Source organism: Danio rerio, chromosome 18 (genome assembly GCF_052040795.2).
Source record: "Danio rerio strain M-AB ecotype USA chromosome 18, GRCz13ab, whole genome shotgun sequence".
In the NCBI taxonomy this organism is placed as follows: Eukaryota; Metazoa; Chordata; class Actinopteri; order Cypriniformes; family Danionidae; genus Danio; species Danio rerio.
In genome coordinates, this window is record NC_141038.1 from 8,304,736 (window position 1) to 8,322,817 (window position 18,082).

Here is an 18,082-nt window from a genome sequence, read left to right on the forward strand (position 1 = left end):
GGAATGGCAAAGAAAGCATTCTTGCAGGACTCTCAGTCAAGATCAAGATCTTCATCAAGATTCTTTAAATTCATTTTTAATGCCTCCTCCATCTTACTCCAGACATGCTCAATAATGTTTATATATGGTGACTGGGCTGGCCAATCCTGGAGCACCTTGACCTTCTTTGCTTTCAGGAGCTTTGATGTTGAGGCTGAAGTATGAGAAGGAGCGCTATCCTGCTGAAGAATTTGCCCTCTCCTGTGGTTTGTAATGTCATAGGCAGCAAAAATGTCTTGATACCTCAGGCTGTTGATGGTGCCATCCACTCTGCAGATCTCTTGCACGCCCACATACTGAAATGTAACCCCAAACCATGATTTTTCCTTCACCAAACTTGACTGATTTCTCTGAGAATCTTGGGTCCATGTGGGTTCCAATAGGTCTTCTGCAGTATTTGTGATGATTGGGATGCAGCTCAACAGATGATTCATCAGAAAAATCGACCTTCTGACACTTTTCCAAATGATCAACTAGAAGTCAAGTTATTATCTGTTGCTTTTACAACTGGGATCGGCGACAAGACTTTTGTCAGGTAGTGTATATACAAACAAAATAAGCCATTTGTATTTTTAGATAATAATAAAAGTAAAAGTATTCAATTATTTAGTTGACCCCAAAATTCTGAACAGTAGTGTATAATAAAAACGACCAAATTGTTGAGTAAATCTTAAAACAAATTGTAATATTTGATCAAATAAATAAAGTGTACCATGATCACTCCAGTGGCGATTCCCACTCCTCCAATAATGTGAAGTTTGGAGTTAAAAACTTCATCAATGGCATCAGGGCAGCTCTGAAAATACAAAACAACTTCATGTTTATTAATATCACTCTGCTCTCTGAATACATTAAAATTGATGCCATTTGCTGGAAAACAGATTCTCATGACTAATCTAGTATTAGATTTCTTGAACCCAGTTAAATCTATTTCGCAGCCCTTTAAAATACAACATTTCCTTACACTTGTTAAATGCACAGAAAGATCAACTCCTCTCAGTTTCTTTTTACTACGCTGCATTGAACTCTTACTTGACTTCTACTGAGAGAAATCTGTGTGTTTCACTGAATCATTCAAGTTGAGCTGAATGTAGAGCCTCGGGTTACAAACACTTCTAGTGCATTAAAGATGAGCTGATCTGATCTGATCTGGTGTAAAACTGTCCAGAACCAAACCTGCTGCTGCCTGCAAGCAGTCCCGTCCTGCTCAATCAACTCAAAATCACTGCTGGACAGCCACTGACTGAGTGTGGTCATTTTGGTTGTGCTTTTGCGATTAATAATAATAATAATAATAATAATAATAATAATAATAATATGAATAACAATAAAATAATAATAATAATATTAATAAATAAATAATAACTATAATAATCTTAATAATAATAATAACATTAATAACAATAAAGAAATAATAATAATAATAATAATAATAACATTAATAACAATAAAACAATAATAATAATAACAACATTAATAACAATAAAATAATAATAATAATAATAATAATAATACTATTAATAATATAAATAACAATAAAATAATAATAATAATAATATTAATAAATAAATAATAACTATAATAATCATAATAATAATACTATTAATAATATGAATAACAATAAAATAATAATAATAATAATATTAATAAATAAATAATAACTATAATAATCATAATAATAATAACATTAATAACAATAAAATAATAATAATAATAATAATAACATTAATAACAATAAAACAATAATAATAATAATAATAAATAAAATAATGATAAAATAATAATAATAATAAACAATAACTATAATAATAATAATATATTAATAATAATAATAAATAATAATAATAATAATAATAATAATACGTTTTTATTATTATTAAATATTTTTAATTATTATTAAAGTTTTTTTTGGTCATTATAATATAACCAAAAATTAAATTTAGAAATATCAGTTTTCAGTGTTATTTCAATTAAAAATAGCTATTTCATTATCATAACCCTTTTGATAACAAACGAACAAAAATAAACTAAGTGAAATAGATAATAAGTACTGAAATATGAATAACAAATTTCTAACTAGAAATCATTAAAATAGAGCCCTTCATTTATATTATATCTTATTTCTATATATTTTATCAAAATAAAATAAAACATTTATTTCAATAAATTTCACCTGTAAACACCATTACCTTAATAATGAGGTTATCGAGTCCCTCTTTTTTGGGGCAGGTCTCGTCAAGACTCTCCTGCATGTTTCCTGATGGCCCGCAGCAATTCAGCTGAGAAATGAGGAACAGTCTACAATCACTATTGCTTACAGGGAACATACTGTATATATATTAGCTACAGTTCAGAAACAGGCTGTAATATTAAGATCAGTCGCATGATCAATTTTACAATCTACTTAAAGGAACCACAGCTCAGAGTGATTCAGCCATATATGTTTGTTTACAGTTCTGACACTTAAAGGATATCCTTCTATTATAAAGACATCAAAAGCTGAAGCAAACAGCATGTGCTTTCAGAGCATCTGACGGCTACAGTGCCATATAAGAGCTTCAGAGGAAGAACTAGCAGCTGGAGTTCTCTAAAAGTTATTCAACAGCTTCAAAATATCTAATATAATTTTTTATAAAATAATATTATTTAAATAATATAATAAGTAGCGGCACGGTGGCTCAGTGGTTAGGACTGTCGCATCATTGCAAAAAAAGTTGCTGGTTCGAGTCCCGGGTGGATCAGTTGGCATTTCTGTGTGGAGGTTGCATGTTCTCCCCGTGTTGCCAAGGGTTTCCTCCGGGGTGCTCTGGTTTCCCCTACAGTCCAAAGACATGCGCTATTGGTGAATTGGATGAACTAAACTGGCCATAGTGTATGAGTGTGTGTGTGAATGTGAGAGTGTATGGGTGTTTTCCAGTACTGGGTTGTGACTGTAAGGGCATCCACTGCGTTAAACATATGCTGGATAAGTTGACGGTTCATTCCGTTGTGGCGACCCCAGATTAATGAAGGGTCTAAGCCGAAAAGAAAATGAATGAATGAATGAATGAATGAATGAAATTGGCCGTAGTGTATGAGTGTGTGTATGTGAGAGTATGTTTCCCAGTACTGGGTTGTGGCTGGAAGGGCATCCGCTGCGTAAAGTATATGCTGGAATAGCTGGTGGTTCATTCCACTGTGGCGACCCCTGATAAATAAGGGACTAAGCCAAAGGAAAATGAATGAATGAATATAATAAGTTTATGACTGGTATTATGATCAGGCTGACGAAAACACATCCTAATACCAGATGAACTGTAAACAGGGCCGAAGGACAAATGAACTCATACCCCATGCTGGAAGAGCCGAAGTGTTTTTTTCAGAGCCTCTTGTTTGCTTTGTTGGTAGGTGTCGTAGGTTTGTCGGTAGAAAGTGGTTATATCTTCAGTAACCTGTGGAAAGATGGAGATGTTCATGGTGCAATCATTTTGTAGATGTGTGTGTGTGTGTTTGTGACATATCAGGACACTAAGTTGTATAATAACTTGGGTATGGCAGGAATTACAAGAAGAAGGTGACTTATGAGGACATTGCTGATGGCTAAAGGCAAAATAAAAAAATGGCAAAAGGCTAATAAATAATACAGAATGAGGCATAAATATGAACATGGTTTGTGGTGAGGGTTGGGTTTGGGATAGCGTTGGAGTAGGGCACAGGTGTCAAACTCAGTTCCTGGAGGGCTGGAGCTCTGCACAGTTTAGTTCCAACCTTAATTAAACACACCTGACCTGATCAAACTAATTGAGTCCTTCAGACTTGTTTGAAACCTACAGGTAAATGTGTTGAAACAGGGTTGGAACTAAACTCTCTCCCGGATCTGAGATTGACACCCCTAGGGTAGGGTGATAAAAATACAGCTTGTAAGGTAAAAAGTACATTTGTGAGACAAAAACAATGACAATGTATGAAACATCCCCATAATTCACAAAAACTCAAAAAACAAGTGTGTGTGTGTGTGTGTGTGTGTGTGTGTGTGTACTGATTTATGTGGTTAGCAAGGACAGAGATTTATATAATGACATGGGTTTAAATTAGGTATTACCACATTGAGGTGGTTTATGAGGACATGCTTAAGAATCATGCATAATGGGGACTTTTCATATTCAAGATTTCCTATGATGGTTGGGTTTAGGGATACCATTGGAGTTGGTTGATAGAAAATACGGTTTGTAAGGTAGAAAATATTGTTTGTTAGGTATAAAAACTATAGAAACCTATGGAATGTCTTCACAATTCACAAAAAACTAATTTGTGTGTGTGTGTGTGTGTGTGTGTGTGTGTGTGTGTGTGTGTGTGTGTGTGTGTGTGTGTGCGCTGGTTTTGTGGTTTGTAAGGACAATAAATTTGTATAATGACATGGGTTTGACCTGGATATTACAACACTGAGGTGGTTTATGAGGACATGCCTGAAGTCCTAGCAGTTCAAAATGCTTAAAATCATGCTTAATGGGGTCTTTTCACATTCAAAATGTTGTGGCTTCATGTGAGGGTTGAATTTAGGGGTAAGGCCATATAATTAGTGTTTTTACAGTAGTGAATACATTACTCATTTGAAGAGTACTTGTAAACCACTAATACCAATGCGTGTGTGTGTGTGTGTTCAGGTGTTGGTGCCCTGATTACCTTGGTCTGGTTGGAAAATCCCCAAATTCCAGCAGCCACTTCGACCGCGAATATGACCAAGAGGAAGAAGAAGAACTGTGGGAAAAACATCCGGTCAGACGCCTCATAACAAAACATTCAGGTCTGTTCTGAACTGCAAGAAATATGGTAAAATGTTCTAAAGTTTAAGCAAGGAAATGAAAAGCTGCAATTGCGTCTAAGACTCTTAAAACAAATTTTAGATTTAAATTGATATAAAAATAAACAAATCATGTTACACAATTTATGTAAGGCTAATTTATTTTACCAAAGTATGTATGGAGCATGTTTGTGTGTCAATTTTTTTTTTAAAAAGTGTCCAAAAAAAGACTTTTCCCATAATAATGAAAAATGAAATAAAATAAGGTAAAACATGCACATAATAAAATCAATGACTTACATACAGTTGAAGGCAAAATTATTAGCCCCCCTTTGATTTTATTAGCCTGTCTCTTTCCTGCTATCAGTAATGCAAACATGTGAATAAATGTGTAAAAATACAAACATGTTAACTGTCTTTATAATATGATCAATAGATTTTTCGGCAGTTTTTTCTTCATCTGAACACATTTAACTCTGTCATTACTGCAGTATTTACACTCCACCTTAACATTTCTAGCAGATGTGACTGTGCTTTTTGCTGTAATTCGTAAAAAAAAAAATTCAATGTTGTTCTGTGTCCATGATGGAACTGCAGGCATGTAGACATGTCCCTCACGCTTCATTTCTGTCGTTTGTTACTAAGGTAAGTGGGCTGTGTGCATGCGAGCGATACACTTACAGTTGAAGTCAGAATTATTAGCTCCCTCTGAATTTTTTTTCTTTTTTAAATATTTTCCAAATGATGTTTAACAGAGTACGAAAGTTTTCACAGTGTGTCTTATAATATTTTTTCTTCTGGAGAAAGTCTTATTTGTTTTATTTCGGCGAGAATAAAAGCAGTTTTTAATTTTTAAAACACCATTTTAAGGACAAAATTATTAACCCCTTTTAGCTATACTTTTCCTTGATAGTCTTCAGAACAAACCATTGTTATACAAACACTTGCCTAATTACCCTAACCTGCCTAGTTAACCTAATAAAGCCTACTTTAAATGTCACTTTAAGCTGTATAGAAGTGTCTTGAAAAATATCTAGTCAAATATTATGTACTGTCATCATGGTAAAAATAAAATAAATCAGTTATTTGAAATGAGTTATTAAAACTATTATGTTTAGAAATGTGTTGAAAAAATTTCTCTGTTAAACAGAAATTGGGAAAAAAAACAAGCGATCTGATTATTCAGGGGGGCTAATAATTCTGACTTCAAATGCATTTAAATATGTCCGATAATAATACTATGTATGCACATTTATACATACAACTATCCAAAAGGCACGTAGGTCTATATACAGATGTGTTTTTGCATATATATTTGTGTACAATATATATCAGGGATCATAATATAATAAACTGAGAGATTAACTCTTTGTCATGGACCATATTTCTAAAAATAAGCTTGAAAAGTTGTCTGTAGCAGGGCGATGCTGGCGTCACAGGTGAGCACCCTGAAGGCACTGCAATCCGTTTATAGCCTAATGCTAGCTTTTCAGTTCTTGCGATTGCATTTAAGATACAAAAGTGCTTAAAGTTGTATTTTCATGTGAGGATTATCCGGTTGGGCAAAAAGTGCAAGTGTAATGAACAGTGTTTGAACACAGAGCTTATTATTTGCAATCTTCGAAAAGCCTATTGGGAATTTCTATAGGTATTGTATCTTGGGAACCAGTTTTATGCTTGCAGCCGATTAGCCTACAAGGTGACGCCATGGTTCCTCCACTCTATTAACCTAGTTAAGCCTTTAAATGTCACTTTAAGCTGAATACTAGTATCTTGAAAAATATCTAGTCAAATGTTATGTACTGTCATCATGGCAAAGATAAAATAACTCCTTATTAGTAATGAGTTATTAAAACTATTATGATTAAAATATGTTTCTAATGTCTTTTCATTAAACAGAAACTGGTGAAAAATATACAGGGGGTCTAATAATTCAGGAGAGCAAATAATTCTGACTTCAACTGTATATACAGATATTACAAGCTGCATGATATGTGCATTACCAATCCCAGCATGCAAGGGGACTCCTGGATGGCTCCGCAACATCCGAAAAATCCCACCACCATCATGAGCGCACCGGCCGCAATGAGGATATACACTCCTGCAACACAAACAACTCAGTGTGAAGGCAGCCGGTCACATCACATCTGATTAAAGCACATCTCTGCTGACCTGTGTAGAAGACATAAGGAGAGTTTTCCCCTTCGAACAAACTCTTGGTCTTGGGATCAAACCTCAGCCACAGTCCAACAGCCAAGACAGCCGTGCCTGCGATCTGCAACAAAACCACACAAATCGCTTTATCTGACCAATGCATTAACATGAACACAAATCGAAGTTATTATATGTTGACATTAAAATAAAAACAGATAAAGGAGCAGATATGGAGTAAATCGGTCTAAAAGCCTTCCCTTAACATGCTCATTCATCTAAGGCCACTTAGTTTTGGCCCAGTTTTTTATAGCCAATCGACTGTGGATAATTACTGCCACGGGGAAATTAGATCCTGACAATGCTGATTGGCTGATCAACATGCAGTCTTTCATTAGTTGTGCATTATACAAGCAAACATTTAGAAAATAAATAAAAAATGTATATTCTTAAAAAGATATTATATGTGTAAAGGTAATATGTCTCTTAAAAATTAGCATTTAAATAAATGCATTAAATAAAAATGTTTTACAATAAAATAATTATACAAATGTCATGTTTTTTAATTACTAGCACAGAAATTTAGATTTGACAAATGATTATGCTGAACGACAGATTATGCAGTGTTTAGCATATTTAAGCACACAACTCACAAATCTCACATTTAAATTCATATTTTCTATAGGATGCGTTAAATATTAATTTGTGCACATACATTAGATTAATCAGTACTGAAGCCAAGTCTGGAGCTTATATAACAAAATAACTTACGATGACAGTCTAAAAATGAATAGCTCAGATTTATATGTTCAGGAAAAAATTAAATACGATTTTAAAAAATAGCGAAAATCAGGAGAAACAACAACAAAAAATATTTAGTTGATATTTTGCAGTTTGTAATTTTTTTTTTTTTTGCAATAATTCGCATGAAATTAAATGTATTATCTTTCTATTTATAAAGATGTTCAGAGAATAAAATATGATTTTAATGAATATATCTGTTTAATAAATCTCCACCAAAATATATGACACTGAGAAATGGATAAAAAATGTAATTTTTAAAATGGGGTGTACTTAATTATGGTGAGCACTGAATGTGTATCAGATACAAAAATTTAAATAAATAAACACTTAAATGTAAGAAATATAAAATACAATAAATAAATATTTAACAAAAATATATACAAAGTTTAATTGAATAATTAAAAAATATTTATACTTTTTACTAATAAAGAAATTACCATTTTGACATGATTATGCAGTCATTATATAAGTGTATCAGATGCAAAAAAAAAATTAATTAAGAAAATATAAAATATTAATATAAATATATTACAAAAATAAATCAAAATTTAAAATAAAATAAAATAATGATTTATACGTAGCTTACCAAAGCAAATAAATTAAATCAAAACATAAATTGAAAAATAGTACAAAATAAATTTAAATTCAATGTGGCTAATTATTGCATAAAAAAGTACACGGTCAATATAAAATAAAAAAGAAATATCTTATTTAAAAAATGAAAATAACTTTGTAATAAATATAATAATAATAATAATAATAATAATAATAATAATACCACAGTCCAAAGATATGCTGTACAGGTGAATTGGGTGAGCTAAACTGTCCGTAGTGTATGTGTGTGAATGAGTGTGTATGGATGTTTTCCAGAGATGGGTTGCGGCTGGAAGGGCATCCACTGCGTTCATTCCACTGTGGCAACCCCAGATTATTATTAACATGTAGCTATCAAAAAATAACTTTGTAATAAATATAATACTAATAATAATAATAATAATAATAATAATAATAATAATAATAATAATAAATTAAACAACTCTAGTAAACAATGATGTAATAATAAAAAATATTAAACATTAAATAAAATAATAACTACTACAAAATTATTTAAACCATTACATACAAAAAGCGTATACAGTATCATAACAAAACATTTAAGATTTAGCCTACACAAAATCCATTTCTGCCAGAATACATGGCTATTTTTACAGCAGCAGGGACGACCTGCCAATGTTAACCAGCCAAACGTTGACCAATTTGCATGATTCCTTGGAGGATACAAAACTAAATGAACAGCACACTGCAGGTGCATGGATTACGTAATAGTACAAGCTATAACAACAACAATACTAACAGCAGTTTTATAGCAATCATATCTGTTCTGATATTAAAATCACACACAACAGAATGTTCAGCCAATCTGTTAGACACGTAATGATAACTACAGCATTTATTCATATTTATCACCATTATATTCTTTTAAAGCAGGGATGTTCAAACTCGGTCCTGAAGGGCCGATGTCCTGCAGATTTTAGCTCCAACTTGTCTCAACACACCTGCAAGCTTGATTAGCTAGCCCAGGTGTGTCTGATAAGGGTTGGAACTAATCTTTGCAGGACACTGGACCTCCAGGACTGAGTTCGGATATATCTCATTTAAAGGGATAGTTCTCCCAAATATTAAAATGACCTCATCATTTAATCACTTCCTCACTATTACTATACAATGGTTGCCAGCATCCAACATTTTTCAAAATATCTTCTTTTGTGTTCAACAGCAGAAAGAAACTGAAAAAATTTTTAGCAGGTGAAGGGTGAGTTAGTCATGACTGGTCTTTTGTTTTTGGGTGAACTGTCTCTTTAAGAGATAAATTAACCACTGTCACGTGGAGGAATTCATGCTTGCTTCTTTTTTTACATTAAAATACTGAAACTCTGACCTAACATCTGTGGGTTTAACCCAAAATGACTGCAGATTAATAATGTCAAGCCAGATTAGGGAGCTCAAGGGCATCATGAGGAGGTTTTGCGTGAACACTGATCATATTTCAGCATTTAACACACTGCAGGTGATACAGAGTAAAACTAATTTTGATCATCGTTCTTTGCTAGTTGATTATTATAAATTTTTTATTATTTATTTATCATTATATTTATTCTCCCTTGGCTTACTCCTTTTATACATCAGGGGTGCCAGAGCAGAATGAACCGCCAACTTATCCAGCATGTGTTTTACGCAGCGGATGCCCTTCTAGCTGCAACCCAGCACTGGAAAACACCCATGCAAACTCATTCTCACACACACAAACACACACATAAACTACAACCAATTTATCTTCCCCAATTCACCTAAAGTGCATGTGGCTGGGGGCGAAAGCGGAGCACCCGGACAGACTACACACAGAAACTCCACACACTGACCCAGCTAGGATTCGAACTAGTGACCTTCTTGCTGTGAGGCGACTGTGGTAACCACTGAGCCACCGTGCTGCCTTACAATTACATTAATAATAGCTTTTTTTTATTACAAGTTTTCTAATATGCGATTTCTAAACGTGCAAATTGTGCATTATTTAATGAACTACAGGCTAATTTGAATACATTTCTAAAACAAAGATTTGAACATTGAATTCAGGTTTAAAATACTGTATTTGTTTTACATTTCAGAGTCAAATGTGTCTACAGAAGAATCTTTTTTATCATCCCATGATTCAGAAAATACTATGATACTAGAATAATATCTTAAAGGGCACCTATTTTACCCCTTTTTCAAGATATAATATAATATTTTGTGTCTCTAGAATGTGTCTGTAAAGTTTCAGCTCAAAACACCCATCAGATTATTGATTATACCTAATATTGGAATTTTCTGCTTTGAACACACTGTAGCTGTTTTTGCTGCCTGTGCCTTTAATGCTGGTTCTCCTCACCCACCGTTCCCACATGCCTGTCAGAGTGTGCCTTAATCTCCAGCTGCGTCAGATAAACAGCACAGTGACAGACATGAAGGAAGCAGATCTCATGTAACGTGTGTGAGAAATACTACAGTTAGAACTTTCCCAATGATTATTTGATGTATTTGTTGTGGAGTTAATTGAAGCCTTTCGATGGGTCACACAAAATGTCGTTACAAAGATCACGCACACACACAGACACACATGCAGAGTTTTGCACTGCAAATGACAGGATACTTGTTAATATCCACTGCTGTATCCACACCTGATTTAATGTTCACAAACCGGGATTGAAGCAATCTTACTCAATTGTACTGACATGCGGCTGTGGTGATAAAGACGGTCAAGTTGCAGTGGGCATTAAAATCAGAAGGATTTGGATCCTATTTTAATGTCATTAAAATGAGACTTATTGTGTTTATATCACTCCAATAAGACTGTGGACACACTATACATCCCCACAATTCTGTCTAATCAGCTTACAAAACATGATTTTTTAGCATAGGTGCCCTTTAAAATAAAATTATATTAATGATCATATATGTATATTATGTAAAAACAAAAATACTTCCGAATACAGATGACATTAAAACCATAAGGTTGAAATCTATAGACACAGAAATTGATCTAAATTAGATAAAAGTGATCAAAAAGAAACCCGTTTGGATGTTTTCTTTACATTAAAGCACTTTATTAAAAGCCCAAAAATGACAGGCTTATAAGAAATAAGTCTTGCCTTGATTTAAATCTGCTTGAAGTGAACTATCAGACATGCTAATGCTACGCTCCACATGACAACATGTGACTGATTCTTCTTTCCAGTCACGTCCTGCGCACTCAGCTCCATGTTTAAGAGGATTCGCGTCCTGCTCTTTGATTGATTCTCTTTGACCCAGATCTTTTGTTTGATTAAAAACTCAAAGTCCACAATGTGCTCTCCATGCCAATGCTTAGCTAAACAAACACCCTGACAACAAGTGCACTTTACCCTCTCACCCCGATCCACACACACGCACACAACTGCACATTGAAAATAAAAATCACAATACAAACACACTTTAATATTGCTGACTGCATTCACTCTCAAAAACACAAATATGGTAGTAAGAGTGAGCACTTACCCAGAAGACTGAGTTCAGGAGAAACATGGAGTATTTTATGCATTTTGGACACCCCTCAACACCCATTTTGCTGCTTTTCAAGTCACTTTGAGGAAGTGTGTTGACTGTGTCTAGTTGTTTACCAGCACAAGCTAAAATTAAAACAGGAGATTGTACAGACGTGCTGTTTGTTTTTTGGACTTGACTCCTTTTGTGAGGAGAAACTGAAACTAAAAGTTGACAATGGGAGGAGTTTACAGGTTGTAGGTGGTGTGTGTGTGTGAGTGTGTGCATGTGAGGATATATTTAATGTAAAAAAACAAATGAACTGCAAATTTGTCATGCAAAAAGGCTATTTTTTACTGCAATATTTAATGACAATTTACCACATTTACCTTAGAGTTAACAATAAAAATAAATATATATAAATCTGTGTCTGAGTTTGTGTAATATATATATATATATATATATATATATATATATATATATATATATATATATATATATATATATATATATATATGTACACACACAGATATATGATTTAATATATTCAAAAATCGGGGTAGCACAGTGGCCCAGTGGTTAGTATTGTCACCTCACAGCAAGAAGGTTGCGGGTTCCGAGTACCGGGTGGACCAGTTTGCATGTTGTCGTGGGTTTCCTCCAGGTGCTCTGGTTTCCCCTGCAGTCCAAAATAAACTAAATTGGTCGTAGTGTATGAGTGAGTGTGTGAATGCGAGGGTGTATGGGTGTTTCACAGTACTGGGTTGCAGCTGGGAGGGCATCCACTGTGTAAAACATATGCCAGAATAGTTGGCGGTTCATTCCGCTGTGGCACCCCTGATAAACAAGGGACTAACCCGAAGGAAATTTGAATGAATGAATGAGCACAAATTTATTAGTTCATTTTCTTTTCGGCTTATTACCTTATTTATCAGGGGTCACCACAGTGGAATGAACCGCCAACTTGCGGATACCCTTCCAGCTGTAACTCATAACTGGGAAATACCCATACACTCTAATTCACACACATACACTACAGACAATTTAGCTTACCCAATTCACCACACCAGCACAGGGAGAACATGCAGACTCCACACAGAAATGCCAACTGACCCAACCGAGGCTCGAACCAGCGACCTTCTTGCCGTGAGGCGACATCGCTACCCACTGCGTCGCCTATTAAAATAGATATTAAAAATATGATTTCTTTAAATAGTTTAAATAGGTAAGATATTTACATTTACCTCTCAGTTCTCTTACTCAAAAAAAATATTTTTTTAATTGATACTTTTTAATGCGTCTTATCTTTTCGGTGTTAAAGTTTTTCTTTTTGATTAAATAGAAATGAACACAAATCACATTCTATGGTATATTTGTAACTTAAAATGATATACATTAGTGTTTTTTATTAATAAAGCGCATCATTTCAATTTCACAATTTCAATTAAATTGATTAATGAGCAAGTAGGGTAGGATGAAGATTAAGATAACTGGATTGGTTGGCATAACAGACGGCAGTGGGGGCACATTATATTTTATTTGTATATAATTTTTTTAATTATTGATTTTTTGGAATCGTATTTATATTAGGAGGTATATTAGGATTCAATTTTTAATGTGTATGTACGTTAGATGTTGTCTTGTTGGTGTCTATGTACAGCAGAAAAAACTAATTTCTCCTCCGGGAGACAATAAACTTTACCTTGACCTTGATTACTAAAGTTCCCATTACAGTACCACACACAGATATCATAATGGTTTTTATATTTTGCTATGAAATGTTAAATAAAATTCTATAATAAAAACGTTATATTTTTATTTATTTTATTTATTTATATTTGAAATTTTATATATATTTTTTATATTACAATATATATAATATTTTAATTGTATTAATTAAGATATTAATAATTATGAATAATTCACTAATAATAATTAATAATAATGCACCAATAAACACAACTACAATGGTGTATAAATATTTTAAATAATAATGATTTCCCGCATTAATGTGAAAATATATTGAACACCAATTATACATTAATTATATAACATTACCGTATACATTATATAATTCATATGATAAAATATATATTACATGATTTAATTTCTTTGCTGTTATTAAAACCTTTTCACATTATAGTAATGAGAATTTGGTGGTGGGTATTTCAATATTTAGTTTCAGTTGTCATCATAAAAAATATAGTTTCCATTACTGTACCACACATGGAGTAATAGTTTTGATAATTTGTCATGACTTTTTATATGAAATGTTGTATAAATGATATTATAAATTTTTTTTAGTTTTTTATAAAAAACATTAATAATTAATAATAATTCATTAATAATACTTCACCAATAAACAAACAACTATGGTGTATACATATTTACATTAATATAAATAATAATGTAAAAAAATACTTAAATTATACACTAATTATACATTACCATTATGCAATTCATATGATAGAATACATATGACATGATTTACAGTACTTGGCTGTAATTAAAACAAGACCTTTTCACATTATAGTAATGAGAATTTGATGGTTGGTGTTTCACTAATTATAATGAAATTCTTAACAATATCAGTTGCCTTCATGCACTACAAACTTTGGATTTAAAAGTTTTCCCCAATGTAATCACAGTGAAGAGTTTATTTACAGTGTCAAATGTAAATACAGCTTTGTCATAATTATTTTCCTTCTAGTCATAGCAAGACATGTTTAAACCTCTGGACACTAAATAAATGTGTTAATTCTCTAGCTAAGAGGCTGTGGAGAGTGTAAATAGTTATATTATTGTATTCAGAGTTTGTGAATGTTTATTACAGCAACAGTTCAATATACCTGCAGCCCCTCTCTCTTTTCTCTTATACTTTGTAACAATGCACAATTTAATGAGACTAAATTCAACACACATACAAAATACAAAGTCATAAATTGCATTGATTCTCTCATAAACACCCACAACACATGCAGTTTGCAGTGAGTTTGACCATGAGATTATCATTCTCTATAAATAGAGCTGCAGATTAAAGACAATCTAGGGCGCGTGCTCACATAAACCCTCAGCGCTAGACACACACACACACACACACACACACACACACACACACACACACACACTCACACCATACGGCTCTGGGTTGCGTCCACTGCACTCAAGAATTAAAGATTCATTTAGTGAGTCAATTCACTTCAGTGAACTGGTTTAAAAACTCACAAGCAGTCTTTTGTTTAAAGGGATAGTTCAACAACAAGTGGAATTTTTTTTTGTTTATTTACTTACGCGAGAAGACGTGGTCCATAGAACATTAACAGAGAATTTTAGATAAATTTGTGGTTTTTGGTGATTCATAAAAGTTAAAAGACATAAAAATTAGGGGGAGGGGGGTGGGACATACATAAGACAGCTAAAGCCTGGTTTACACTCAATACTTCCGCAAGTTCGCTTGAGTGTGTGTGGCGAATGTGACGTCATTGAGTTTGCTAAGGTTCACTTTGAGTGTGCGCGACATGATTTTGCCCGGCGGCACGCATAATTTTTTTTTAGACTTGAGCAACCAGTGCAACTGATTTGAGCTCAATATGAAACACTTTGAAGAGATTTTTTGTCTGAAACAGAACGACTGTACAGACACCTTTATGATCCGTGATCATAGGGATAACCTAGATGATCAATAATTCTTGACTAGAAATTGCAACAGCCATGGGAAAAGAGGACAGTTTTTGTTAAAAGGTTTGGAAAAACCTGAGGGATAAGTAACCAAAAGAGGCCTTTTCTTTCTGCATCTGGTGTAAAAGCCACTTCACAATGTGCAGTGACTACAGCTGGAGGGAAAGTGTAACCCCGCCGGTCCTACACCACCTAACCCGCTCCAAGCTGGTATCGAGAGGTCAGAGAAGTGAGGTTTACCTGCACAGCACTTACTAGCTGGCCTTCGTTACACTTACCCCCTAAACCTCACTCTCTTTCGGGTCACGGCACCAATACAACCCTGCCGGTCCTACACCACCCAACCCGCTCCAAGCTGGGAACGAACTGGCGCCCTTCCGCATGGGAGTCAGTTACTCCATCAAGAAGGCTAAAGACCATGGCCTCTACCGTTTATCGTTAGAGCACCTTTAGAGGTCAGAGAAATTAGGTTTTTACCTAGACAACACTTGCTAGCTGGCCTCCGTTACAAAAGCATAACTTTTTTGGGTTCGTATTTTCAGCTTGTTTTCTCTTTCATCCAACATCTAAATATAATTTTCAGTGGCCAAAAATTCAGTGCATCACTAGCATCCCAATGCTGCCTAATGAGCCGACTGTCTGTTTTTTGTGTCTTTGCCTTTAGGATGCACAGTGATCTGTGCAAAAAAAAAATAACATTACTTATAACACTCGGGTCCAAACTGTTGTAAATACACTCAGGACCAGTTGTCAAAGCTGTAAATAATACAATAATAGTTTTTTGACTCAAAGTCAGACATCCCAAGTCTCACGGAAGTTGCGGGAGTATCCCTGAAATGCATAGACACTCCCGGGTGCCCGCAAATGAATGATAATCTCCCGGAAATCGCGCGTCTTCTGCCCGGTCCTTAAATATGTTGCACACCCCTCTCTCCACTGCATCCCTACTAGCTCTTCAGGTACGTCGCGCGCAGCTCACCCCCACCGCTCTTCAAGTACAGTTGCTTCACAGATACGTCGCTCACTACTCAACCACACCCCCCCTCTTCGAGCACCCACTTATCCGCTACCTCCCGCAAATCAACTCTGTATCCCCCGGAAATAACTTTTTCCAACTTGGGATGTCTGCAAAGTGCTGGTAGACGTTGACTTGCATTTTATGAATCACCAAGAACAATAATTTCAGCAAAAAATAAATAAATAAATAAAATACAAATAAAATAGATGAATGGGAATAAAAGTATAAATGGGAATAAAACCATCATTAGATGACCAGCAAATTCTCGTTTGAGAACAGACTATCCCTTTTTAGGGTGATATTTCCCCCTGGATTAATATGGAAAGACAACAAAAAATAAACTATTCACAGGCGGTCTCTCACATGCTGTGTAAAGACTATGGAAAGATCAAAACATTGATCTGTTTGCAGAGCTCCAGACTGTGGGTAAATGCCACATTTAGCAGCCATTTTCCCCCTGGTGCAACTAAATAGTATTCGAGATGACACTACAAAAACACTCCATTCTCTCTGATCACGCATATGCTGGAGTTTTCTGGAGAAAATAAATCTGGCATGAAACAGCCAAAACATACACGACACAAACACACAAATCACTATGCAAGCTGTTATTCGGAAACGAGTTGAAATAATGTGGCTTCAACAAAATATCACCAATAAAATAGGTCTGGATTTTAAATGGTATAGGTTATTGCTAAAAATCATGAGAGAATATAAGGTTTTAACATACAGAACTCGACTATTGCGATGACATGGTGGCTTAGTGGTTACTACTGTCTCCTCAAAGCAAGAAGGTCACTGGTTTCAGTCCCAGCTAGGTCAGTTGGCGTTTCTGTGTGGAGTAGTTTGCTCCACAGTCCAAACACATGCGCTATAAGTGAATTGAATAAGCTTATTTGGCCGTAGACTATGTCTGTAGCGTGTATGGATGTTTCCCTGTTCTAGGTTGCAACTAGAATGGCATACACTGTGTAAAACATATACTGAATAAGTTGGCGGTTCATTCCGCTGTGGCGATCCCTGATTAATAAAGGGACTAAGCCGAAGGAAAAAGAATAAATGAACCCAACTGTTGCACACAACAAAAACATCTGTTATTATGCACATTACATAATATTCTTCACAAATAGTAAACAGGGAAAATATTATCAATCAGCAACTATCAAAGTAGGCCTACAACAATGTTCACAGTCAAGTATAGTGCTAATGTTGATTTGAAGTCATATTAGCATGCGATTTCAAACTGAATATCCAAAGTAGTGTAGTAACCAATATAGGGACCGTGTTAGAAGTTGTCTGTTCAAATATGAACGAATGTAAAACCAACTCTCTTTACCTCAATTACTATTCCTACTTGATTCGAACAGAAACGACGAATCGGTTCAAACGAATCATTTAAGAGAGTCGGTTCAAATGATTAATTCAGGAAGCGGACACCATAAAGAACGCGTCTGTCCAGCCGTCGGAGAGAACAGCTGAGGCAAACAAACACGAACAGAGAGCAGTCACAGAAAACACTATCAAAATGCAGTGCTTGTCCCGAAAATACACAC

At 34.4% G+C, this 18,082-nt stretch overlaps 3 protein-coding genes across 5 annotated transcripts in view; all 3 read right to left on the bottom strand.

The window, feature by feature from the left end:
* The window catches only part of cd9a (CD9 molecule a), a 297,612-nt gene that overhangs the window by 278,804 nt on the left and 726 nt on the right, over positions 1-18,082 (bottom strand). Inside the window, exons 1-7 of one of the 3 annotated variants that reach the window (XR_015514160.1) lie at positions 11,849-12,042; positions 6,992-7,094; positions 6,823-6,920; positions 4,702-4,776; positions 3,369-3,470; positions 2,229-2,318; positions 455-835 (exon numbers count right to left, since the gene is read on the bottom strand). Coding sequence is in view for 2 of the 3 variants with exons in the window: in NM_212619.1 (NP_997784.1) it covers positions 752-835; positions 2,229-2,318; positions 3,369-3,470; positions 4,702-4,776; positions 6,823-6,920; positions 6,992-7,094; positions 11,849-11,914 (618 nt within the window). In the remaining variant the exon portion in view is untranslated. 3 annotated transcript variants of the gene reach the window in all.
* The window catches only part of LOC101882393 (uncharacterized), a 768,785-nt gene that overhangs the window by 257,168 nt on the left and 493,535 nt on the right, over positions 1-18,082 (bottom strand). The window lies entirely within an intron of this gene.
* The window catches only part of utp15 (UTP15 small subunit processome component), a 355,707-nt gene that overhangs the window by 87,737 nt on the left and 249,888 nt on the right, over positions 1-18,082 (bottom strand). The window lies entirely within an intron of this gene.